The following is a 27,246-nucleotide window of genomic DNA, read 5'->3' as shown; positions in this document are numbered from 1 at the left end:
TTTTGCATTTTGAGATATTACATTGTATGTGTCTATATATGTAATTAATAAGTTTATCAAGTTATTTCAAATATAAAACATTGTGCAAAATTATTTTAGTAAAATAAATTAAAAACGGTGCAAACTATGTTTATAAATTATTACCTAAAATTTATATTTTAAATATATCCCGAGAGGAGCGTCTGAAAGTTACCAAATGTGAGATTGCAATGTTAACGGCTGAAAAATAAAAAAACGCGTTTTGTCGGTTTCCATATCTGAATTGGCCCCGCTCCCCTCCGCTCCCATTGTTGAGTTATCAAATACCCCGTAACAGAGTTCTTCCTCCCCGATCCATCTCCTGATTCTCCCGCCTTTTCTCTCTAAAGAAACCCTATTGGATACGCTAAAAATGGCCTTGAAACTCACTTCCAGAGACATTCAAGAGATCGTCTCCAAGCTATCATCCGACAAGGACAAAGCTCGAGAAGTAATCAAGAAGATAGACTTTTACTGGCGTGTCTGTTCAGTTTCTTGGAGGGTAACGAGTTTGAGTTTCTTGTATATGAAATCATCTTTTTACATAATTTTCAATGATTTTGTTTAATAGGATCCAGCAATAAGTAGAATTCATACTTGTATAGTTTCACACAGTTCGTTTGTTTTGCTGAAACATTTCCGATTCATATTTCTTATCTTAGGATGGCATTGAGTCCTATTGTTTAATAGGCATTGAACAATATGTAGAGCTCATTGCCATTCCTTTTGTGTATCTATTTAAAAATGAAGGAAACTTTTTTTCCTTTTCTTTGTATTATTTTGTAAAGTTTGACGGGTCATTACCTTGTTTTATTAATTTATTTTCCCCCTGAAATGGGCCAGTCGATAAACATAAAGATAATTTACTTTCTTTTATTTGATTTTGAATTATTCAAGCAGGGAGTCTCATTCGCTACATGTGTTGTGAACTTCGAATCTTTGCGAGAATTATTGGAAATACTTATAATTGGCTTTTTCCCTAATTAAGTTTAGGGAATTTCATATCCGCCTCTTCAATGTGATTAATATTCTGAGATATTTTTTCTCATGTAAGGTAACGCATCGATATTTTTGTATTTTGGTTCCACCTTACACAGATTTCTTATAGTTATTCTATTGCAATAATCGTCAACTTTATAATTTTGTTCTTTTTGCATGTTAGGGATGAGGGAAAAATTCCTCGCAAGCTTGTGGAGTGCATCAATACATATTTGTTAAAGGATGGACCAAATTTAGGTGGCAAATCCCTGGAAATTCATCAAGCGGTAAATCATTTCGTGTTTCGGTACTGGTTTGCTACTCATGATCGAAGTCTAAAGGTGTCTTGAGTGGTACTAAGTTGATGGTTTTAATTTAAAGTTAAATGTCTGTAGTACTTCTAATTTGTCCTTCATTAGTAGGATTCTCTTATTTGCTAGAGGTGTGGATGACGGTTCTATTTTACTAGAACTTGTGGATGTGATGAGCAAGGAGCTTGATCAAATGAGTAATACCAGCACCGATTCACCCTGGTTAGAATTATAACGTGCTTAATTTTTGGTGGGTTTATGAAATGCTACTTCTCTGTTCTTGTTTGTGTTTTATTTATTTATTATTATTATTATTATGATTTTGAGTGACTCAATTAGGGGTGAAAAATGTGTGATTATGACAAGCTCACAGTTCAAGGTGGCGGAGCTTGCTGCCCTTGTGTTTTGCCGGGTACTTATTGCAGCAACTTAATTGTTGTGCCTTATAAAGTTGATACTCCATTACATATTTGTGGTTGTGTGCTTACCAGACACGATATGGCTCTTTTGTATTTCATTGGGTTATGGGCTCGGTTTTATATTCTGGTGGTTCTTTTCAACCTTATTTCATATTCCATTGTCGCTAAAATTGTAGCAGATTACTCTGTTAAATTTTGAATAATAGGAAGATGGGAAAAACAACAGAAAAAAGGTGAAAAGTCTGGTCATAAGTGTTAAGTCGCCATAAACGACGTGCCACAAAATTTTTTTTCTTCTTGATTTTATATAATTGTCACGACTTCATGCTCGTAAGAGGATATCTTGGGATATTAATGGTGGAGTAAACCACTTCAATCAAATTACCAATTGATTTCAATATTGACGAGACCAAGTGAGATTCTATCAAATGAAAAATTGAGTTCTGACCCCTTTTGATTCAACAATTAACATGAATTTAAGCTTTTAAATGAACTAAAAGGGCTTAATAGAATTTTGGACATCAATATGTAGAATTCCACTTATATCATATTGAGCAGAAATAAATACGGTATAAAACTGTTGACGGCTTTTCAGTTGTGATATGATGCAAAATTTTTAAAACATAATGAGAGGGAAGGACAACTCAGAGAACATAAGTAAATAAACTGAGAGAACATAAGTAAATATTAAGTGTGATTTTAATGAATCAAAATTTGATTTCTAATTCTTTTACTTTTTGAAATAGTTTGAGATCTTTTTAGTTGCTTCCATGTATTTGGTATGACTTGAAGTATTCCTCTTTATTTCTTTTTTTTTTTGATAGAAAACTAAATTTATTATGATAATATAATGTTACACCATTTGCGCGGATAAGTAATCCGCAACCACATTACAAGAAGTCTACTTAAACCCAACACTATAAGTAATCCTCTTTATTTCAGTTTTGAGAAAAACAGTTTTCCATATTTATGGTCAAAGGTTACAAGGCAATGTTCACTTTCCAGGTGTGCGCTAATACATATAAAAGCCCAGTTACTGAAAAACGATCCCGGAGGGAGCATGTGGTTGTCCTGATAAAAGAGAGAGTCGTGGAGGGCAAATGGCCATGGTAGGTTTCAACAGAACTTGTTCTTTTGAGTGGATAAAAAAATATAAACATCAAATATCTCAATACTTAACAGTATCCTTTGGGCTGGTGGATGGTGTGATATCATGTTTTTTCCTTGTTCATGGATCACACATTCAATGGCAAATCCGACACAATATTTTTCAATAATTTCCAAATTTGTTTTTCTAGTGTTCACATTTGCATTCATGTTGCTACTTATTATCCACCATCTTGAGTTAAAACGAGCTAATATTCGTGGCAGGCATGCTGCACTTGTTTGTCGCATCCGCAATTATTCTACTCGCATCCGTAAAGATCACTTATTGTTTTGTTTGACAGCATATCTGCAAACTTTGAAAGGTAAAATTCATTGATTTTATTGTGAAATCTTGACTGTTACCTGTAGCTTTATTGACTGGTTTATATTTCATCCTCCGGTGACAAAAAATTTGTGCTCCTGTAGTCTATTTGTCTCCTTCCTGTGTGCTGGAGATGCATTCACATTTTCTTGATATTTTAATCTGGTTAATATCTATACCTCTTCGTTGAGGGAGAGGAGAGCTGTTGTCTGTTTTGCTTTTTGCCTTCATTTCGAACTTATTCTTTTGGTACCAGTAGGGAATTATTTTTTTTTCTTGTTAGGGTCTTGCAGGGGCACAATTCTCTTATCTTTGTTGGTTTGGTCATGTGCTTTGTAGGTTCTCTTTTTCCTTTTGCTTTTCAGTACATATGTTAATTCATCAGTTTGCTAACTCAAGTGATACCGCCATTCAGACTTGTTTCTAATGTTTCTGTTTTTCATACTTCTGATATCACATTTGCCCTTTCTGGAGTCCGCAGTCAAATTTTGATTTCCGGAATTCGCTTGTTCTCGATTGCAGAATTATTAACGCAACTTTAGAGCATTCTTATGACGATCTGTTCTGGACGTTGCAATAAGTTGTTCCTTTACACGCAAAAACTTCATTTCACTCTGTATAATTGAGCCTAAGAAATCAGTGTGATATGGTTTGCAACTGTAATAATTTGATGCTTAAACAAACACTATGATATCTTACTTTTTATGTGATATAACTTATTTCTTATGTGCAGAAATGCCTTCTAGTTTCTTTTTTTCTACAAAAAGGAGACCAGAGGTCATCGCATAACAAAGTAAGAACTGGAATCATATTAACACAATATGAGATTCCAATCCCTAAACAAATCTGACAGCGAAAACATTTTAAACTCCACATTATTTGTAATCCAGCATGGAACCCTAAGTTAATCTTGTCTCAGCACTCTTTGTTATTCATTTTAACTTCTGACCAATTTTGTATTTCATTTGAATGAGTCTTCTTAAGATTCTTCTCACCAGTTTTTTATTTTATTTGAAGGAGTCTGCTTAGACTTTCTTTATCGATGTTTTTTGCTGCTCCAAATGAGAAATCATCGCAGAAGCTAGCTTTTCCCTTGAATGAGGTATATCATATTATATGTATGGAGGAAAATATATAGTTTTATTCAGTGTGCCCTCCTGGTTTCTTGAAATAATTTTGTTCCTTGGACTTGTCATTTATAGTCATATGCTAATTAAGAAGGATAGTTTTTAATGCAAGCTTTGGTTGTATCATATGTGGGGAAGGATGCAGTCTAGGTTTCTTTGTTCGCTTTTCTTTATCATGGCCAATATCAATCATATATTGTGAGATGGACTCGATTCTTGCTCATCAGTTATTGCGAACATCTTACCTTCCTACTTCTCTCCCTTTCCTTTCCCTATCTCTTACTCTTATTAATAATTTTTGTCTGCATCTTTCTATCAACGTCCTTTTTGAAGAAAAATGGCTCTGATTAAATTGTTTGTGTTTGGTTGGCGTCTGGGGCTTACTAAGGATAATGAAAATAAACTCCATGAACTTTCTGGACCATTATATGAGATATCGCGTTTGTAGGATGTGTAATGCAGGGACCTGCTTGATATTCTTTTTTCTTTTAATCCTTGTGCATATTTTGGTTTTATTTTTGTAAAAATTCTGCAGGTTGGCATGTGATATGGAACTGCCTTATGCGGTGTTTGCCAACATTTTGCAATCTCACCTCAATTGTAAGCATCCATTTGTGTAAAATTCCCATCAAGGCATGGTGTAGATAGATCTTTGAAATGCTTCCTTTCCTCTTATGGTGAATTGTTAAGTACAATTCATCTACTTTGCATTTCATATTGTAGGAAAAAGTAGGTACAGTTAGATTCCCTCTCATGAAATCTCAATCTCATGCACTTAAGTTAGGATGGCTTAACACTGTCTTAACACCAGTTTATTCCTGTTTCCATTATTGTATAATGTTCTTCTATTTGTAATTATGATTGGGTGTTCAAGTATTTATACAATTCTGAAAGAAACTTTTCAAGCTCTAAATTCAGTATTACAGGGTTAGTTGTGCTCTCGTCTTTGAAGGTGGATGCTGCTTTTATGCTGCTTTGTAGCATAATGTTGAGCGTAAGATTATATAGATAACATTTTGCTTCTCTTATTTTGATTTGATTGTTTCTTTGCTAGTAAAATGCTTGCTTCTCCATGATTTCAGTATAATAACTTCTTTGCTTGGCATTTACCCAGGATACAAAAGATTCATATCTTGTTCCTCTCGAGATATGGGATCTTCGGCTATTTAAACGCACACTTTCAACGTGAGTGATTCACCTTTGTAAACTTTTTGTCTTTCGTGTTGCTTTAGAGTATAAATCTTTCATTGTATGTCATTGTCGATCTCATCTTTACCCTAAAATCCAATGAATAGTTGTTTGATATTCTTTCTTTGTTCCGGGGAGATACATGTTATATATATTTTTGTTCTTTTACTCTCTTGAATATGACCCGTGGTACTGTGAGATGGTTCGTCCAGCTTTTTTGGAAACCTCTAGCTACTTGTAATTTCTAATGCAATTAATTTCTCTTGAGATGCTAAAGTTTTCGCTATTTGGGTCCAACGAAGAATATATGACCTAGGTTGCCACTAAAATATGTCATGCAAAATGATGCTTTAGGGTCACCAGCCATAGTTCGGCAAAAATCCTCCGATGCCCAAGAGAAAATATGAAACGGGAGATTATTTGAATGCATAGTACTTGGTGTAAAATTGGCATACATTAGCATACCTTTATTTGAATGCATAGTACTTGGTGTAAAATTGGCATACATTAGCATACCTTTTAAAGTTTGTGTACACTACCCACTATTTGTAACACTACCCACTATTTGTAGCTATAGAGGTATAATTGGTTGAGAAATAATAACTCACAAGGATTTGAAGTTCTTCTCTGTCCGGAAATATCGGACAATCATTCGACGTGAAAAAGAGAACATGTTCAATCTAGAATTCTGATGTCGATATTTCTCGCCATTGGGACGAAACTACAAATTAAAAGGATGTAGGAGTGGAGTCCAATGAGAAACAACCCTAAAGGTCTGTTTATTAGATGCGTCAGCCACTCCAGTTTATAAAAAATGAATTATTCTAACATGGCATATATCATGTCAAGCCAAAGGCATATTCATAATTCTTGACAGCATTTAATTCACCTTAATATATATCTTAAATGTGAACACTGGTTATATTATACCAGCACTAACCAAATATTAATCATATGTTGTCTCTTAAGCGGAGTAAGAGAGGACAACTTGGGAGACTAGTGTATTAAGTGCATACACCTTTCAAAATAAATTGCAACTCCTAATAACTTGTGTGACATGGAATTATAGAAGCCTTACCATCGTCCTTCCTATATGCTACTTTTTTAAATTTTCATTTTATTTTGCTTTTAATATTGCTAGGTAAATATTTTACGGAATAATCACCTTATTTATCCATTTTATCTCCTCCGTGATGGTCTAATAATTCTGAACACCTTAAATAGTTATTTGATTTCCATGATATCTTCGATGGAATTTGTATGATCATATTTTCTCATATTTTTTACTATTGCCTTATTTATTTTTTCTTCATTAATATCTTGGGTAGAATTAGTTGGTGACAATTGTTGTTTACCTTAATCTAATCGAATTGTTAGAATTGTTGGTTCTTACCAGACAACAATTGTTCTCAGTGGTGCTGTTTCAAAGAGTTGAGTCTTTAATGTTTAAAACATCAGTTCTTTTTTTATGTATTATCAAGCACTTAAATTCAATAATTAGTGAAGTGCAGTTTATAGTAAACATTAGGACGGAATTGTTGGTCTTATATGGATGTTACTTTTCTTTTTCCTTTCTGGCAGCAATGTAGTATTTGTTTGTTGACATTTAAGTTACTATACAGTCATAAGGATTTAAATTATGCAGTTACCATCAACTGCATCCTTATGTACAATAGCAATTTTTATTTTATAATTACGAAACTTGTAAGGTTTAGATTCCATTGTCGCCATTAGAATACCATGGTATGTGGAGTTACTTTATAGTATGTTTGAGCGATAAACTAATAACGATTTGATTTTCGCTTATGTTTAAGAGGAAGTGTTTCTCACTGCCTTTTTTAAAATAAGAATGCAAACTGTGGGGTTGTAAAGAAGTAGATTTTTCTAGACTTGTCATGAGATGGCTGATGCACGAATGCAATTTAGTTGAATACTTCCTTTCTTCCGGGGTCAAGTTTTAGAATGCTTTTATGTGATCAGATATTCGTGTTATCATGCAAACTTTTGTTTTAAGGGGAAAATTCTAGTTAAGTGCAGTTTTGGTGAAAATAAAACCCTTGCACAACCAGTATTCAATTCACTGGCTTGAAATTGTTAGTGTATGGATCCCCTACAAAAGATTTGTGTTTGAGATTAGTTTTCCACCATATTTTATTGGTGTGCCGTGTGTGATTATGTCAAAGTAACTTGCTGTATGTTCTCTCAGAATATGAAAATTAATCTTTGATTCAGAGTTCAGAATGCAAGAGTATAATTTTCCTTTAGCTGTCGTAATTCTTTTCCGATGATTCTATCCAGTGTCTTGATGTTGGGAAATATACTTCAGGTCTTCTTTGTGCTTCATCTCATGCTACTTCTCCAAGAGAACCTCGCTGGTAAGAACCCATTATACCTCTCATTTTTGTATTCCTATAATAACTGCAAGAGTTATTTTCAGACGTGTGTATTTGATATTTCTCTCTTAGTTTCTTCTCTTATATCCAACCCGAAACATAACAACTCTGCTGTGTAGAAGCATATATGAGAGTCTTTTCTCATCAACAACTCAAAACAGAATAACTCAACTGTGTTGAAACATGGCTATTAAAGTTCACGTTGTATTTTTCTTTTGATTTCTTTTGTTATTTCAAAGCTGTTATGGTGGTTGGAAAATATCTAATGGTGCTCACTCTACTGTTGATATAGTCAAGAGTATGAATGTATGATGACCATGAGAAGCATACAGGTAGGCATCTTGTTGCGGTTCCAAATTTGTAGTTTTGGAAGTTGGAATTTCTTACTCTTAATATTTATGGCCATGTTTATAGACTTGGTAATAATTGATTGGTGCTTTAATAATTTCACAAAGTATGTGGAAAGGAAAGGGTTGCCATCCCATTATCATAAACTGCGAATAAAATGGTGAATTTGATTTTTGCGTCATTCCCTGAGATGCAAAGCTTGTTATTTTGTGCTTGTTTCCCGTTGCTATATGTCATACTGGATGACTGTGTTAGTTATTCTTCCTCATGTATCTAAGCCTGCAAATTTGTTAGTTTGAATGAAATTCTTGGGATCCAAAAAAGATTTTCCTTCATCTTAACAGCTTTTCTTTATTTTAGCTTTTGAATTCAGTTTGAATGGATTACATTTTAAAAGGGTGTTTTCACGTGTTTTCAATTTATTGGAAGGATCCAGATTGTATCTTAAATGTATTCGTTTTCTTGCTGCAGGGTGATCTGCAATATTTTTTGGATCTTCGGCAGAATGTGTTACCAGCTGTTTTAGCTATACTTAACTTGAAGGTACATTCCAAACTAGGTACAATGGCTTTGATATTTTGAAGTGATTTGATGAGATTGATCATAACTTTTAATAACCAAGGAAGTTTTTTACGATCTTCAAATGATTCTCTCTGAAATTCCAGTCTATCTGCAAAAGAAATGAATCCCATCTACGTATAGATTGAGAGACAATATATGATGAACATATTCAATTCTGTCCATCAATTTTCTAATCCCTAGTACTACATCCTTTTTTGTATCTCTTTACTTCTTTGCTTTTCTTTTATACATGTATAGGTGGTGCAGGATGTTGACATTATTTAGTATTTTTGATTGACCTCCTAATTACATAGGAATTCACAACACTGAATGAGCGGTTCGTTGTGCTGCTTCCGGCAGCTGCATTTGCCCTTTCTACTGGTTCTACCCCTCTTCTGTATGACGCTTCAGGACTTCTGCCATTGCTCTATGCTACCGAGCCTGTGGAGGAATTGGCCAAGGTATTATTCTTGCAAATCCATCCTTATAAACCTTTTGATCTCACGTATAATGGCTTATCTTAAAAAGTTGTATCCGATGTGTGGTAGATAGAGGAAAGTTCAAGTGATTTTTTGGAATGCTCAGTTGAAGTTTTTGCGAAGATTGATATTGATTATGGTCCAAAGCCGGTGTCACATTCTTCTATTTTTTGCTACTTTTAAAATTTTAATAACTGATGGATTTTCACTGTCATTTATGATAAATTTGTAGGTGAATTTGTCCAATTACTGCCAAAATGTACGATTGCCACTGAATCTAAGAGATCAGCTGCTTCATGAAATGGAAAATCACGTTCTTGAATGCATAAAAGAAGTAGAAATTGACAAAATGCTGCTCTCAGAAGTTATCTACACATGCGCTCTTTAGCTAATTTCATGTTCTGCTCGTATTCAACAAGGTCAATATTCACTTTCATTGATCCTTCCCATTCTCCGTTGCGGCAGTAGTCCTTTTATATGTCCCATGACTTCACTTAAAAGCTTTTGAACTGTGTTGTATGCTCCTCTGTAAACTTTTAATAAGCTCCAAGTAATTGGGGCTTGAGACAAACCTGCACATGACGGTGTGACATTGTTCATTGCCTGCATGGTTACCTATCACACTCTTGTTCTGGTTTGATTAGAAGGTCGATATTTTCTCAATCACTTGATTGGGGATGCCGATTTTATTCATTCAAATATTTTTTTGGCTTTCACTAACAATTTATAGGCTTTTTGTTTCAATCTGATCTTAGTCATTTGTTTCGTCAAATATAATGTTTTTGTGATAAATTTATTGACACGTTTCTCTTTAGCACTAGTTTGCATATTTTATTATTTCCTTCATTTTTCTCAAACGACTATAAATTTTTATGGATATGGTTTTCAATATTCTGTTGTATTCTCAGAGTGTTTCAGGTTTTTTCTTTCACTCTCAGGATCTGAGAAATTCCTCATATCTTTTCTAAATTGGGTGAATCGTTGTTAGGATATCTAAATCATGCCATTTCAATTGTGGAGAAATATTACAATGATGGTTTGTCTGGATGTTTGGAGTGGAACTCCATCATTAATAACATTGACTCGACTGCGACTTCTTTTAAAAGTTTCACTAGCTCGCCTTTTCTTTGCAATTGCCAAGAGAAAAATATTGCAAGTTCTTCATTTTATTTTGGAATTGTTCAATCTTCTGAATGCAAAATTGTATGAAGGATGTTCAGAGTGCAGAAGGAATTCTCAAGCAAAGCCAGACTTCCCCAATTTATCAGACGCCCACTCCATTCATGATCCTTTGCCGCTAAATAGCAGGGAAAAATTGATTTTGGATGTGGAGATGGATATGAACGGTGGGTCTATTGATGTAGATAGGTTAGGTATTGACGGTAGTCAGACAACTGGGTCTTCCGTTTCTTTAGTGAATCAGAAATTGAATTTCCTGTCAATCATTTCAAGTTTTTTCCCAATTTTATCATTGTTGACGTGGGAAATCACGTTCAATCTTAGGGAAAAAGAGAACGACCACAAGTATCTTAGTCTCATACCTTTACGTTCCATGTTTTTCTTGGCATTTGCTTTATAGCTATCATGCACACAAGTAATTTATTTATGTTTCGTATTTGAGTAGGTTTTAGAAAACTTTCTATGCATTCTCAGCCGGCATCCTCACTGGTCTTCCTGCAGACATATATTGGATTTGATATTGTGCTCTTTTTGTCGTCTCTGTCATTTCAATGCAAGCAATTTGGTGACACCATTTGATTATTCTAAAACTACCCGGTCTCTATTTGATTTCCCCTCTGCAGGTTGCGTCTATGACTGATGCAGTAAATTCATATGAAAATCTTAAATTCCCGTGTTCCTACATACTAGATGGCATCTGTTGTTTGGTGGCAAGCCTGTTGCTGTCAAATGGGGTTGGAACTCAGAATACTGTTGCATCTTCCTTTACGAAAAGGGAGTCCGAAGAGGTTTGATAGTTGTGATATGTCTCTAAGCATGCTTGGATGTTTTATTGGTAAATTATTGATGGCAAGTGGGATGTGAGTTCGAGTTGTTAGTGTCAATATTTTTGTTTCTTACTTGATTTTGCTGACTTTATACATCTCATTTTTAGCTTTTGTCAGAACAGTCTTGAGGAATGCAATTGTAAGTTAATGTTTAATTTGTACAAATTATCCAGTGTTAAATAAAAGTTGAAGTAAAAAAGATACAATTGAAGCATAGTTAACTAGAAGTTAGGTCGCGAGAAATTAGGTTTCAGATCAACGAGGACAAACCATGTGAAGAAATTTAGTGTGCGGAATTACTTGAGAAATAGTCATATTTAAAGCTTTCTCATGGTAATACTTGTCAGAAAAATTGTTTTCTTTTTTCTAAATTAGCCTATTGACTTTCAGTGCTTGACTTCTCTCGGAGATTTGGTGACTAAAGTCTTTGATAACAGTCTCTTCGACTGGTATTATCGTGCGAAGCTTGTTAACTGTTTATGCAATTTTGTATTGCTCAGACCACAACTTGCTCAGGTGATTAATCTTTATCCGCATCATGATTTTTAGTTGAGAAAATGTGCAGCTGGTTTATTTATCTTGATTTTCTTTTTCTCAGTAATTAATCTTTAGTCCCTCACTTAGGTTGTCATTCTTTTATTCATTCTTATACAGTTAGTGATCGACAAGCTATTTATGCTGCTCCGAGATCCTGATTATCGAGTTAGGCTTTGCCTAGCTCGTCGGATTGGCGTCCTTTTCCAGACATGGGACGGTCACTTTGAACTCTTCCAAGATGTTTGGTAATTGGCTTGAGATAGACATATTTCCAGTAGCTATGATAATTTATCAAATTTATTGCAGCTTAAGTGTTATTCTAAACGGCCATTGACATGGGTCAGGTCCATTTATAATCTTGTTTGCTTAACCACACTTTCTAATACTTGCTCTACTTATAAGTTTCTTGATGCCGTTGCACATTTTAAGATTGGACGTTCCATACTATATTTTATCCGTGGGCTAATGTTTTAGGCTTTTCTCCATTTTGTACAAGTCTAAAGTAGCCTTGTGTGGTTTAATTAGTGTATCAATTCATTTAGGATTTGCTCGTGTACAATGTGGTTTCTGATATGACTACTCTTCTTTTTGCTTCTAAAATAACATCGTTCTGGAAAATGCCACTGCAGTTCAAATTTTGGAAGGAAATTGGTTACTTCCTCTGGGGAGAAAATAGTTCGAGCACGGGAAGTTTTGTCTGCTGGTCCTCAACCTCGTCCGATTATGGAAACAATTGTCGTAACTCTTATGCATCTTGTACTGCATGGTGAGAAAAATAGAGTTAGAGGTACCAAAAATATTTAGTTCTCGCGAACACTATTCCCACTAATTGTCATAACTCTCATGCATCTTGTATTGCCAACTCAAAATTTTCAAACTATTCCCACGAACCAGCTTAAAATGATGATTGATGCCGCTTCAAAATTTTCAAAATTTATTCAATGAATTGTCGATAAATTACTTTTAGCGTTTTGATTTTCGAATTTTACATATAGGCAGTTTTTATTATATATGTTGTTGCTTCTATCGATCCCTCCCAAAGGTAAGAGTGGAAAAGTAAAGTAGCCACGCCTTTATGTTGCATTTGACCTTGGCTTAATTTTCCAAATATCCATCTTTGTTCAGAGAACTAGTCAGTGCTGTGCTTGGCAGTTTATCTAAGGAAACATGCTATACAAACAGGACAAAGGTGATAAATACATTTCTGATTGATTAATTTAATTACATGATACCAACTTTACAAATTATTTTGTGCTTTCAACATTTTTGAAGTTCTTGGAGGAGCTTATGGGGCCAATTCTTTTTAATTGGGTTGCTTGTGGTGTAAGCTTAGTTGCACTTGTTGAGGTAATGTCATATTTTGCAATCGAGGTGTTTAGCATGTAAATAGAAAACTAGACAGTTAATCTGATTGGATTTGCAGGCAAGAGGCATTTTTGCGTCGAATTTGGAACCTATGAACTTCATAAAATATTGTTGTCCGTGGCTGCTTCCGGCTTTGATCTTGCAGGAAGATGCTAACAGCTTAAAATGGGTTGCTAAGGTAGCTAGCCTTGCATTCATTTCCTCTAAGAATGTTGTAGCTTCATTTAACTTTTTGAACATTAATATTATTTTTAGATTTGTATTAAATCTTTGTCCAAGTTATTTTGGTTTAGATGTCTTCTATGTTTTCTTAATGTGGCGAGGTGTTTGATCTAATTAATGTTAAAAATGATAGTAACTCGAGTCAACGATTTTAGCATAGGGTAGTTGTATGTCGTGTTCACTCGATGTGGATTGATCTTTGCGAATTGATAATATCCATGTCAGGATCATAAGATGACATTTTTGCTATTGAATATCTTGAACTACATATGCTGGTTTTTATTATTGTTCTTTTTCCCAGGTTGCTTGCCAGCCTTGTGCAGCTTTAGTTAAGAGTCATTTTGTGCATATCTTTTCTGTCTGTATGGCAATGCATTGCAGTAAGAAAGCTGGGTGGGAGAGGGGATCAAGAGTGCTGGAAACTTCTATTTTACTTATCGTTCATATCTCTGAACATGAAAGGGATGAACTCATTAACAAGAAAGTGGTACTTTCACTTACTGCCTACAACTTTAGTTTTAGCTTTTAACATCTCATGTTGAAAATCAGCTGCATTCTATTTGATACTTTTTGCATGAAGTTAATGTTGTAATTGTGTTTCTTTGAAATATTTTTCTTTTATACTAAATTGTGGTAAAAATGAACTAATCTGAATAAAATCTTTGTCTGTTACACGTATGTATCAAGTTCAAGTCTCGAAAAACAATTTTAATTCTAATTTATGAAAGCGTTTTGTAAATCAATGGTATAATTTACATTCAATTAAAAAGTTCATTTTTTATGCTTGACCCGCCAAAAGTTGGAGTTTTTTTGAAACCTAGTTTGAACTGTGTGTGATGTTTCTCAGCATAAGTGGATAATTCACACCTTGAACTAGAAAAGAACAAGATGATTTTTGAAGATTTAGAATTCTTTAGAAGAATGTTGGGACAAGATTAAGTTTAGGGTTTCAAGTTGGATCTCTAAGAATGTGGAGGTTAAATCGTTCTCGGTCTCAGACTTGTATAAGAATTGAAGTATAGTATTACGTTGACTCGTAGTACGAGTCTTACCTTACTATGCATGGACCTTTGGTCTGTTTTTTGTAATTAATATCTTTTGATAATATAATATCGTTTCTTTTTTAAAAAAACTAGTGCGAATAGCTTCGTTGTTACTTGGAAAACATGATCAAATTCAGATTGTAACTTTCTCATCGCATCCAAGTAGTAGGTGCATTTTCTCTCCTTGTTAGTATCAATCTCAATCTTTGTAGGATTGTCTTCAAGCAGAGTGAGTGGAAATGCCTCTGAACATTTAAGGTGTTTAGCAATCTCTCTAATAAGACTATTAGAAAAACAAGGTGCAAGCAAGATGGATGAAATGGATAGTCTAAGAGTAAATATGATGTTCCACCTCTTGAGATGATGGACATAGGAGCCAAGCCCTATGAAGAGTTGGGGACAATAGAGTGTTAAGTATGGTGGTTCTGCTAGCTATAAGATTAGTCTCCTTGAATAAATAACCGGGAGACCGAAATTACCTTCTTGAGGAGATAACAAAAAACCTGAGACAAAAATCATTGAGAGAAATATGAGTTTATTTCTTGTTTCCTTTTCAGCTCGTTTCGGTTTGTATTGATATGGATAGCCATCTTTCTCCCAGAAAATATCGATTGAGTATTTAGGGCTATTGCAGTTGGTGCAAGGACGAGTGTTGGCCCTGTATTATTTTTATTGATAGCCATTGCAGAGGCTTTAGAATGATCATTTAATCTAATATTAACACTGTCAGGGACTCAATCCATGGGGCCCAACCCAACTCAAACAAGAATCGAGCAGCAAAAATCAAGGATGTGCTATATCAAAGGTTTACTCATGGAAAGTTTAGAAAATAAGGAGTGAGATTATTGGATTTTTATTTACTTTCCTTTAATAAGTGTTAGAATCTCGAGCTTAGATAGGGGAATAATGGGCATATTTCTTGGATGCCAGTTTAATGCTTATAGTATTTAAAGGGTTGCTGATGAAAGAAATAAACATTCAGCTTTTCTCAAAAAAATATAGCTAATATTGAGATCGCGAGGTTCTCTCAAACGAGCCTCGAACATCCAAAAAAATAGGTAGACAAGGTAGAAAAAGCCACAAACAAAATCTCAGAGTTAAACGATCAACCTCTTCACCGACCCATAACCCGATCCTTTACCCGCGCTCATTACAAGTTGGTATCAGAGCAAGTAGTTATGGGCGATTTGCAAGCAATCCAACAGCAACTTACGACCCTCTTCAACCTGTTCAAATCCGAAAGAGAAGACCAAGCACGCAGACAAGATGAACAAGAACGCAGCCAGCAAGATCTACAAAAAAGGCTTGAAGAATTGGCTGCTCAAGTGTCAAAAACCAGCAAGGACAGTGAGGATAGCAGCGGAGCATCTGATTCACAGACAAGAGATCAGCGCAAAGCCAATGAGTTGGGGAACCTGAATCAATTCATTCCCAAATATTCCAGGATGGATTTCCGGACATATGATGAGTCAACCGACCCCATTAGTTGGATAAGCCGATGTGTACATTTTTTTCGCCATCAACGCACACCCGAAGATCAGCGTGTGGGGCTTGCGTCTTTTCATCTGGAAGGAGACGCTCAACTGTGGTTCTTAAAAAACTTGAGCGAGATCGACCCGATCTTACATGGGAGTTTTTCGCACAGTACTGCCACGTGAGGTTCGGACCACCGATTCGCACCAACAAACTGGGAGAACTATCGAAATTGCGACAAATAGGCACGGTGGGAGAATACCAACGTCAATTTGAACAACTTTTTGCACGCGCTTCCTCCCTCACAAGCGAGCAAGAAGTGGAAATTTTCATTAGCCGGCATACAAGAACACATCGCGATTGAGGTAGACATTCACCACCCAAAAGATTTAACAACTGCTATAGGCCTGGCCCATTTGTACGAAAGACGCACGGGAAGCCTACGACAAGAACCCAATTATCCAAAAAGACGTACCATCCCAACAAACACACGACCATCGATCACGAGGCAATTGAGCAGATCAGAGATGGAGGAACGACGCTCAAGAGGGTTGTGCTTTAACTGTGATGAACTATTCGTTCCAGGACATCGTTGCAAACGGTTGTTTCGTCTAGAAGTGGTCAGAACAGCGACCCAGAAGATGAAGTTGACACGATTAATCCAGACGATCCAGGCATCTCTCTTCACGCCATCACGGGAATCAGTAACGCCCAGACTACGCAAATAATAGGGTACATCCAATCGATACCTCTCCGTGTCCTTATTGATTCCGGCAGCACGCACTGTTTCTTAGACTCCAATTTGATCTCACAATTGAACCTTGAAATATCGCAACGAGGAGACATATCAATGAAGGTCGCAAATGGGAAGAGTCTACCATGTTCGGGGATGTGTTCGGCTGTTCAGATTCAACTGGAAAATCATATCTTCCATGTTGATTTTTACGTCCTCACACTAGGAGAATTTGACGCTGTCATGGGAGTAAATTGGCTCCGCTCTTTAGGAAGTATGACGTGGGATTTTGAAAAAATGCAGATGCAGTTTGTAAGAGAAGGCATGCTCGTTACGTGGCACGGAGACCCATCCTACATTCCGTCACACCGAAACCTCTCGGCAACTATACTAGAGGAGGCACCCCTTACACAGCTACAACACCTTTTGGAAACCTACAACAGCCTGTTCGAGGAACCTCAAGGACTCCCACCCTCAAGAGGATTCAGCCATAAAATCCTACTGGAACAAGGCACCAACCCCATTCTTGTTAGACCTTATCGATACCCTCATATGCAGAAAGATGAAATTGAGAAGCAATGTGATGAGATGCTACAAAGAGGGATTATTAGACCTAGCTCATCCCCTTTCTCCTCATCAGTATTGTTTGTCAAAAAATCAGATGACACTTGGCGCTTTTGTATCGACTATCGTGCCTTGAATGCAAAAACAGTAAAGGACAAGTTCCCCATTGCGGTGATCGACGAATTATTAGAGGAATTACACGGCGCTGAATATTTTTCAAAATTAGACTTGCGATCCGGCTACCATCAAATTTTGATGGACCCCGGTAGCATCCACATGACGGTCTTTCGCACCCACCACGGCCACTTTGAGTTTATGGTGATGCCTTTTGGCCTCACTAATGCGCCTTCTACTTTTCAAGCTTTAATGAATTCAATTTTCGGCGGCATTTTACGGAAATTTGTTTTGGTTTTCGTTGATGACATCCTCGTTTACAGCACAACCTGGGAAGATCACATTTTCCATCTTCGTACTGTCTTCACAATCCTGCAACAACAGCACTTATTCCTTAAGAAATCCAAATGTTACTTTGCTCAAAGACAGGTTGCTTACTTAGGACATGTGGTTTCACGGAAGGGGGTGAGTGTGGATGAAAATAAAATAACAGCCATTCAACACTGGCCACAACCCATGACTCTAAAGGCACTCCGGGGCTTCCTCGGACTAACAGGGTACTACCGCAAATTTGTGCAAAACTATGGAGTTATTGCTGCCCCCTTAACCAATATGCTGCAAAACAAGGCTTTTCATGGACAGCTGATAGCCTGCATGCCTTTGAAACATTGAAGAAAGTGCTCACTTCTACACCCATCCTTGCTCTTTCCGATTTTTCCATACCTTTCATCGTGGAGTGTGATGCATCAGAAACAGGAATAGGGGCTGTACTTCAACAGCAAGGGCGCCCCATTGTCGCCCTCCGCCATAGGAAACTACCCGCCTATGAAAAGGAACTCATTGGACTCATCAAAGCCGTGCGTCACTGGCACTCTTACTTTTGGGGAAACTCCTTCATCGTTCGTACGGATCATTATAGTCTCGAATTTTTGCTCGAACAACGTATTTCAACCTCTCCACAACAACAAGGGAGGGATAAGCAAATTAATGGGTTATGACTTTAAGGTAGAATATCGGGCAGGAAAATCAAATGTCGTGGCGGACGCACTTTCACGCCTAGGCAAGGAGGACGGCTGTTTGATGGCCATTTCGAAACCACAGTGGGATTTTCTTGCAGCCATCAGAGAAGCACACTCTAATACACCAGAAGTACAACACAAAATTCGAGAGGTTCACGATGGAAAGGCTTTCGGACCATGGGAAGTTAAAAACGACATTTTATTGTTTAAATCCAAAATCTACCTTCCTCCACAATCACCATTAAATGCTCCTATTATTGCAATGGTACATGAAGGCTACCAGCGCACTATCCACCGCATAGGACGAGATTTTTATTGGCCAGGGATGAAACGTCAAGTCCAAGCAGTAGTGTCCAATTGTTCCACATGCCAACACAACAAAACGGAAGCAATGAAGCCAGCTGGACTCCTACAACCTCTGCCCATCCCTTACCACATTTGGGCCGACATCTCAATGGATTTCATTGAAGGGTTGCCTACCTCACAGGGGAAGACTGTAATTTTCGTGGTTGTCGATCGCTTTTCTAAATATGGTCACTTCATTGGCTTAGCCCATCCTTACACCGCAGTTTCAGTCGCCAAAATCTTTTTCGACAACATCTTCAAGTTACATGAACTCTCAAGGGGCTTCTTATATCATGTGATCTTGCAATGGTTGGTGTTAATTTTCTGTTACTTTTCTGAACAGTTACCTTCTGAATTTGATTGGTCAATTCATTGGTTGCGACTGTTTACTTGATCAATGTTGTTGTATAATTTCTACGCTGCTCAATATATCAAGAGATTACCCATCAGGGGAGACTATCCGAGTGCTTGGTGAACTACTTCAGGCAACAACATATTTTAATCTCTTTTGTTCATTTAATGTTTTATATTATATTTTTGCTGATAATGTTTTATGATTTATGCTGACTTAGTTGTTTCACTTGATAGTTTTTTAGTGTCAGAGTTGGTCGCATGTTGCATCCCTTGTGGATCTAATAAGAAGCTATCCGTAACTACATCATCCCGAGCTGTATTACTTCTCCAACAACTTACCATTGGTGCTGATTCATCTATGGTTGAATACATAAAAGTATGATCTATGTATCCTTGATTGCAATGATAGATTTCAGAATATACACGTAAAATTTTAATGCTGTAAACTATTTCTTTACCACAATCACTTTCACAGCTTTTAATTGCAATTGATCATTATTGTTGGTCAATATCTTCAATCAGGAACTAGTGGCATTCCCTGATTTCGATATATTTAATGAAATACAAGACCTCCACCAGAAAATACGTCAAACCTACTCACCGAGGGTTCACTTACTGAATGTAAGCAAGTGCTACCTGCCTCATGTTTATTGCCACTGGACCATAATGTTCAAGCCGTTTGTGTTCTTCATTCATATCTTACTTTGTTATAAGAGTGTTTTTAATCTTTACAGTTTGTAAAGAGACCTCACTATGTCCCTCCAAGATTACTTCTCTGCAGGTATGTCCTTTACTCTCCCAGTTCACATTTTTTTGTTTCATAATATTTCTACTGCTGAAACAATATGGTGAAATATGGTATAAACACAACATCTTATTTCTCTTTTTATTTTGTTCTGTAAATGTAATATTTCTTTGGCTTAAACAATTTAGTGAAGAGTATAATTGACACAACTTCTTAGTCACAGTGAGTGCGGTTGGTTTTTTTCCTTAATTACATGTTTTAAGATTTTCTAAAGTGGTAGCATCGTTCTTTTGCTTCATTAGAGGATGTTTAGGAGAGAAATTAACTACTTCTATCTAGAGATAGTTACAAAATCTTGTTTATCAAATATTCTTGCAGTCTGGAAGCATTGCATAAAAATATTGGGTCAAGTGGGATATTTCTTGGAGATCAAAATGATTTCAAAGATGCATATTGGCATTCGGAAAATGAAATTTTTCATGCTGCTTGGAAGCTTGTTCCAATGTGCAGCTTAGATAACACAAATGATCTTAGTGCAATGGTTTCTGATTTCATATCCAAGGTAACCGTAGCTTTGCATTTTGATCTTCTTAGGAAACATTTCTCAAATTCATGAAATATGCTTTCGAGTACCTTTTATTATGCTTCAGTTATGATTACAGATTGGAATTGGTGATCCTCATTGTGTTGTATTCCATCTTCCTGGTGATTATTCAGTACCTGTGTTTGGAATAGCTATTGGCATGCAGAGACTAACATCCATGCAGATACGGGCATCTCGGAAGAAGCTCTTCGAGTCCTTATGAGGCTTCTAAAGAAGTATCTGATGGATGATTCTGTTGAGATAATTGACATGGAATCCCAAGCATTAAGAGTGAGTCTATATGACTGCTGTTAGATTTTGACTGTGCTGTAATCATGCGTTGTGCTTATCTTCATTCTTTGTTTTGAAGTTTGATGTATATGATGTCATTTTTCCTGTGATTTAAGTTTCATTATAGAAAAGATATCTATTGAAGTTTGTAGGACGAGAGATGAACAAATATGTATGAAGAAAACAGTAACTAAAATAGGTTACAAATAATTATGCATATCTTAATTTATTCTACTCCCTCAGATTCTGGACTTTTGCTAAATTTTTTTATATAAAATTTACAATAATACCCCTCAAGTTGGTGCATAGACATTGATCATGCACAAATGTTTATAGGTAGGCTTTGTAAGTTCTTTGGCCGAAACACCTGTTCTTTGTTGAGTTGTTAGCATGAATGACAAGCATATAGTTCAAACTTCATTTTTCTCCTTTATAAAGTGACGATCTTTGTGCTTTGTCTTATCATGTTGAATTGGGTTATGGACAATACTTATTGCTGCTTTGTTGGCGCAGTATAATCTCAAAGGCTTTCTATTGTTTGGAACTTTTCGAGGACTCTTTTTAACCAAAGAACTTCAAAGACTCTTTGGGCCGTAACATTGAATTCAGCCTTTGCACTACATCTAATGACATCACTCTCCTAATTCCACCATGTCACTGAATTACCCAAACAAAGGTGTCATATCCCGAGGTAGATCTTCTGTTAGTGATAGATCTAGTCCAATTTGCTAGCAAAACTGGGTAAGGACACTCGCCAATGTCCTCAGAAGCTTCGCTCCGTGACCACCATCCCAGAACTCTTCTATAGATCTAATATGTATTTACACTGAGAAACAACAATTTCTTGTTTTGCAATTTCCATTCCCATAAAGTATCTCAATGCCCCCAATTCCTTAATTTTAAATAGATTTGCGAAGTTCTTTTTAGTTTTACATCTACATCTCATGTAAAAATAATGTCATCAACTTATATAATTAACACTGGAATTTTGCCATTATGTACAATAAGTCCGTCCTTGCTGATATCCGTGCTACTCTACAGACCGAGTGAATTTTTCAGACGAAGCTCTCGGATACTATATAAGCCTATATAGAGTTTTTTCTAGTTTGAACGCTTTAGTTTACTTTTTATTCTTGATCGCCATTAAGAGATACATTCTTTACATGAAGTTGTTGAAGAGGCCAATCCAAGTTAGCTGCCATTGGCAAAAGGAGCAACACCGTGGTAAGTTTTACAATTGGTGCAAAGGTCTCAAAGTGATCTACTCCATGAGTTTGTGTGAAACCTTTGACTAAAAGTCACTCCTCATATCTCTCCAATGAACGGCCATAGTCGTGTCTTATCATGAAAATCCATTTACAATTAAAGGTTGTTTTCACTTGGTAGTGTCACTGCATTCCAAGTGCTGTCTCCTCAAGCAATGCATCTTTCAACTTTGGAATTTTAAGAGCTTCACATACGTTTTTTAGATTTTTCTGCATTGGACACTTTTGAAGTGAAAACAATAAAAAAAGAAATCTTTTCGTAAGAAACAAATTTCAATAAAGGATGTTTTGTACATGACTTGGTAGCTTGTCAATGAATCATTGGGCTCAGTCTGAATAATTGAAGGAGATGAGGGATCATTTGACAGGTTCTAACAGTTGATTTGATTTGGGTTCAGAGTAATGACTGTGTGACAGAGGAGAGTCCTTGGGTTCTTTGAAGATGATAAGTCGTACTTTTGGGGAAAGAAGAAGAAGCCTTGGGGGCACATAGCAGTGCATAAGCATTTTTTACAGCACTTAGACAAGGAATCTGTAAATTAATTTGGCTGGAGATATTAGTGAATAGTCTACAGATTCTCTCCTGAGAATTGATCGAGGTCATAATGTGTTTTTTAATAATGTTTTATCTAAACTGATCAAGGTCCTAACATGATCGAAGCATATGAGAATCGATCGATCCACAATCGGATGAATCCAATTAAACAAGAGTTATTCTCCAGAATGTATCAAAAGTTTATCCTCCAGAACTTATCCTTTTTCATAAACTCCTCATCAAGTGGTTTGTGGGCTAGAGCTTTGGAAGAATTGAGATTGGTTTGGGTGGTGCCGAGATCAACACAAGATTTATTTACTACGGATCTTGGACATCTTCTTGGCAAGAGGGCAAAATTATTTGGAGAGTGGTGTGGTACATGACATATGTTGGTCTGTGTGCTTTGAGGGGAATATAAGACTTATTGACAACATTGAAGAGGCCAATGAAGAGATTTATTGAGGGATTGGACTTTTGTGTATTGTTGAGATGATCAGAGTCTTGTTTAGTTTTTTGTCGTGAGTGGATCACTAGTCTGCTTATGTTAATTAAAAGCATTTGTATTTAATAAAATATCGTGTCTTATTAAAAAATTAATCTTTTTTCATAAACTCAATATGATTGTGTTCATTGAGGCTTTGTGTTTGTTTGATTTCTAGTTGTTAAGGGACTTGTCCAGAACTTCAATTTTAGTGTTATTTGCTCAGGGTTTCTTTCAACCGAAAATGGTCAACGGGCTTTGATGCAACTGCATTCCTTTGAGAGGTCTCTTATTGAGGTTAGAATGTATTTCAGACTTTCCATTATATTTTATGTTTTATATTTATGATTTATGTGCTCTTTTTCCTATGACCTTGTCTTTTGCTGATCGATTAGGAATAATGTCTCATTGTCTTGGAAAGGTCGATTTATTTGAACTAAAAAAAAGTTTGGCATCTTTATGGTGGTCACGACTGAATGATTGCATTATGTCTTTTGAGCAAATGATATTTTGTCAGTATTATTAAATGAAAGACTTTCTTTCATATAATATATTGTTTTTATTAATTATATCAATCACAAAGTTATGAAGTGCAAAAGCAATTGTTTAGATATTTCATCTTGTTGCTTTAAATATGTACCGTTATGTCATGCTAAATATTTTGTAGCTGCTAAAGTGGGCTTGACTTTTGATTTAACATAAAGAATACTTCATATTTTTTTGAGACGGTCATCGACAAATGTTCAAGCGGCCTAATATACCTGAGTGACTGAAATTGTGGTGATATCTCATTTTTAATAAATATTTTCTCCAAAAGTGTGTTTTTTAATGCTTCGAGTTTCTCTTCTTCTTTTTTTTAATGAATAACATCCATTAAAATAAGTTAAAAAAATTGTTTTGTTCATATACACTATGCATCCCGAGGAGATGGCAAATATTGAACCAATAGAACCAACGATACCATTACCAACTACACGGGGCATACCGACAAGCAAAGATGATCATATCCACACACATCATAGGAAAAAATAATTAATATAATCGAGAGTCTGTATCCATATTGGCAAACATCAAAGGATAAGGATCTTGATTTTCCTAATGATATCCTTGGGACACGGCATTTCTTCTTAAAAAAAATATCGATTGCGTGCATTCCAAATGTTGTAGACACGTGCTGCCACCGCAATACGTCTAAACTTAACAATTTCGCTGTTTGTGCATTTTTTGTGATAAATAGATTTAATTATGTTTTCCAATTTATATAATCATTCTAGGTCCACTCAAAAGGTGTTAATTTGGAGCTTATGCAGAGACTTATTTCTAATCTACAAAGAAAGTTGACAGGTAAGTTGTTACCGAGAAAGATCGTTAGCTCATATTTTCTCCGTGAGATTTCTCCTTCAAAAATATCACTAGTGGCAAAGTGCCATGTGTTTTTCCTTCATCTATATGCTAGCACATTAAGCAAATCTTGCTGCTGGGTGATACTTTTAACCAGCTGTACTCGTTTTTTTTTTTTAAATAAATTCATTACAGAAACTTTGTAACAAACTTCTGGTGGAAATTTAGGAGTTTCCTGGGTCCATATAAATTTCATAGAACATAAACTGATAAAGAGAGGAAACCTTAGCAATAGCAATGGATATGGAAGTGACATGGATCCCCGATTGTCTAGGTCTGTATTTATGCCTGCTGGGAAGGCAATGCCTTTTCTGTGTACATCTCATGATGACACTGGTGAGTAGTAACAACTAGCAATAGAGTAAATGTGACCACCAATTCGACTAATAAAAAGTAGTCTCAACAATTTTTTCTAGCTGAAGCATGGGTTGAACCTTTCATGTATGAACTGAAATTCGAATGACCTCGAAGAAATTTAGTGAAGGCATGCATACACTTAGACAGACAACACAGATATTCTCTTACTTACATCCTGATTTTACTTCCTAATTTTTCAGCTGAATCAATTTCTATCGAGGATTCAAATGTGGACAACTTTGGATAAAACATTTGAAGCGTGGATCTGTCCACTTGTATATGCAGTTATAGGTTATTGCAACGATCTCATTTTAAGGTTTTATACTAGCATTTGAGATAGTTGCTCAATTCCTGCTTTACTATTTTTTTCCATTGGAATTTTCCGTAAATCAATCATGCGGCTGATCTATATTACTGGTTGCTTCAGATTATGTCAAGACATTGTGCTGGTTAAATCAGAAGTTGCAGAATTTCTGTTCCCATATGTCATTGTCAATGTTGCTGGGAGAATGGATTTAGATGTGGATCTTGCAAACTAATCTCTTTGAAGGTTACTTGCTCTGTTTTATGTACACCGGTCTTTACATCATGGTATCATTTGTTCTCAACAACTTAATACAAACAGTGTTTGAGAAAAATACATTCACTAGATTTCTTTCCTGCTTGCTTTATTGTGGGAAGGTGTCCACAAAAGGCATGATTGTTCCTTGTAGCATAAGGGTTTCTTAAACGCCTCATTTTCCCACTTACGTTTTTTATTTTAGTTGCCATGCGTACCTTTCTTTCCCAAGTTCTCTGGTATTTTTTATGATGTGTCTTTTTTACTTGTCATTTCAACTAAAATAATTGAAAAGAGCGAGCGGATCACGTGAGAGGCTAATAAGTATCAAACCCCATAAAGGTAAGTTTGAGTCTCTAGGAGCTTGATACTGAATGTAAAAAATGATTAGCCTTGGCATTGCAAACATAAACGGGGAGCATATTTTATGTAATTTGATTTCCAGAAGAGTTGTCTTAATTTCCTTTATACGCTCAAGAATGTCTTGGTATGTTAAAACGAAGTTCAGAATTGTTGGTGCTTTTGGAATGGAAATGGATGTATTTGAAATCAACTCCTCCAGTGTGAAATATTTTGGGTTGCGTGTTTTGGTTTCCAGATTTAGAGTAGTAGCAATTGCATGAGCATTTTAAATATATGACCAGTGTATCAAAGAATTGACTGATTGATCGTCTTATTATTTCGTCATCTCTGGTTGGTGGATCAATATGACCTCTGAGGGTAAGGCACTTCCTGCATTACTGACTGATATGCATTGACCTAGTTGCTTGCTTTGCTAGTTGTGCATTGTTGTTTGTTTTGAAATTTGAATTGAGATTGCTTGCTTATTCTTGTAATTGGAAATTATATCGGCATATCATGACAAATTTTTGTTCAATAATTTGCGTAAGAAGATAAATTTGTTCAGTTTAAAGGTTATTCATAATTTTACTAAGATCTATTAGAGGAATAATTGCATATAACCAAAAAACAAATCTTGATCTTTGTTGATTTGTAAGTTATTCTCTCATTTTATACAGGTGCATGAAAATATATTTATCGAGTCCAATGCCTCGATCAAATCAATTCAGCTATTCTTGCATGCTCTAAATGAGCTTCGACTGTGTCATGTAACGGGAAGAAAGTCTTCTGTTGTTCCTCAAAAACAGGAAAGCTCGAAGGTAGAGGTGCTAGACAACCTGCATTTGTGCTTTGAATATTGATTTATGATTGGATTAATGTGATAAAAATATAAGCATTACATTCTAAAGATATTCTGAAACATCAAGAAAAATAAAGATTTGTCTGCTTGCTAAATGGGGGCATATGGGTTCAGGACCCTATTCAAATTTGAATTTAAAAATAAATTGCCACCTTCTGATCAAATACTTGTGACCCCAACTTTGGGACAATACCCTTGGGCTATGTTTGGTAGCCATGATAAGGGAATGATTATTAAATAATCATCCATTATCTCATTTTTGGTTCATTTTTAATTTAGCAAGGAGGTCCTTGATTATGATTGAAAGCCCTCATTATTTATGTTATTTGTGTGATTAAATATCCCTTCTCAAAGGTGTGATAATGTATAATTCTTGAATAGTGATAATGATATTGATGATATTTAATATTTATTTAATTACAGTTATTTTTATTCAGTAATTGAATAACTTTTTAATACGCATGGTGGACTGTTTTCATTCGCATGCATGTGTGTGAGCATTTTCAAAATTAGCTTGAAATTTTTTTTCCTAGCAGTATTTTAGTAGCACGAGTCGTTTCAACCGTCATATTTTTAAACGATGGTGGCAAGTCGGGGATGGTCATTTGATGCTTTTCATTCAACCTTATCCATATTTATGAAGGCATGTTATGTTGATTATCATAATTATTTATAAAATTAGACTATTCTGCAAATCATTGTTTATATTACACTGAAATTCAAAATGTTATGTAACAAACTCCGAGTCAAAAGTTCGTCATTG

At 35.7% G+C, this 27,246-nt stretch overlaps 1 protein-coding gene across 1 annotated transcript in view; it reads left to right on the top strand.

Annotated features, from left to right (window-relative positions):
- The window catches only part of LOC142534093 (serine/threonine-protein kinase ATM-like), a 66,703-nt gene extending 39,840 nt beyond the window's left edge, over nt 1–26,863 (top strand). Inside the window, 41 exon segments of the mRNA XM_075640999.1 lie at nt 4,212–4,312; nt 4,857–4,921; nt 5,274–5,315; nt 5,436–5,506; nt 7,836–7,884; nt 8,722–8,793; nt 9,126–9,272; nt 9,364–9,429; nt 9,523–9,670; nt 9,673–9,709; nt 10,229–10,483; nt 10,485–10,822; nt 10,922–10,985; nt 11,092–11,257; nt 11,687–11,812; nt 11,951–12,078; nt 12,463–12,620; nt 12,833–12,875; nt 12,959–13,022; nt 13,106–13,180; nt 13,257–13,376; nt 13,722–13,907; nt 15,194–15,268; nt 15,522–16,051; nt 16,522–17,812; nt 18,110–18,972; nt 19,055–19,196; nt 19,259–19,441; nt 19,588–19,686; nt 19,800–19,846; nt 20,189–20,372; nt 20,473–20,542; nt 20,545–20,684; nt 21,854–21,908; nt 23,192–23,262; nt 24,240–24,309; nt 24,924–24,948; nt 24,950–25,039; nt 25,151–25,244; nt 25,247–25,273; nt 26,302–26,863. Coding sequence (XP_075497114.1) covers nt 4,212–4,312; nt 4,857–4,921; nt 5,274–5,315; nt 5,436–5,506; nt 7,836–7,884; nt 8,722–8,793; nt 9,126–9,272; nt 9,364–9,429; nt 9,523–9,670; nt 9,673–9,709; nt 10,229–10,483; nt 10,485–10,822; nt 10,922–10,985; nt 11,092–11,257; nt 11,687–11,812; nt 11,951–12,078; nt 12,463–12,620; nt 12,833–12,875; nt 12,959–13,022; nt 13,106–13,180; nt 13,257–13,376; nt 13,722–13,907; nt 15,194–15,268; nt 15,522–16,051; nt 16,522–17,812; nt 18,110–18,972; nt 19,055–19,196; nt 19,259–19,441; nt 19,588–19,686; nt 19,800–19,846; nt 20,189–20,372; nt 20,473–20,542; nt 20,545–20,684; nt 21,854–21,908; nt 23,192–23,262; nt 24,240–24,309; nt 24,924–24,948; nt 24,950–25,039; nt 25,151–25,244; nt 25,247–25,273; nt 26,302–26,484 — 6,760 coding nt within the window. The 3' untranslated portion in view covers nt 26,485–26,863.
- Nucleotides 26,864–27,246: the final 383 nt, after the last annotated feature.

The sequence above is a fragment of the Primulina tabacum genome, unplaced genomic scaffold, assembly GCF_025594145.1.
Source record: "Primulina tabacum isolate GXHZ01 unplaced genomic scaffold, ASM2559414v2 Contig332, whole genome shotgun sequence".
In the NCBI taxonomy this organism is placed as follows: Eukaryota; Viridiplantae; Streptophyta; class Magnoliopsida; order Lamiales; family Gesneriaceae; genus Primulina; species Primulina tabacum.
This window is presented reverse-complemented; position numbering and strand designations above follow the sequence as displayed.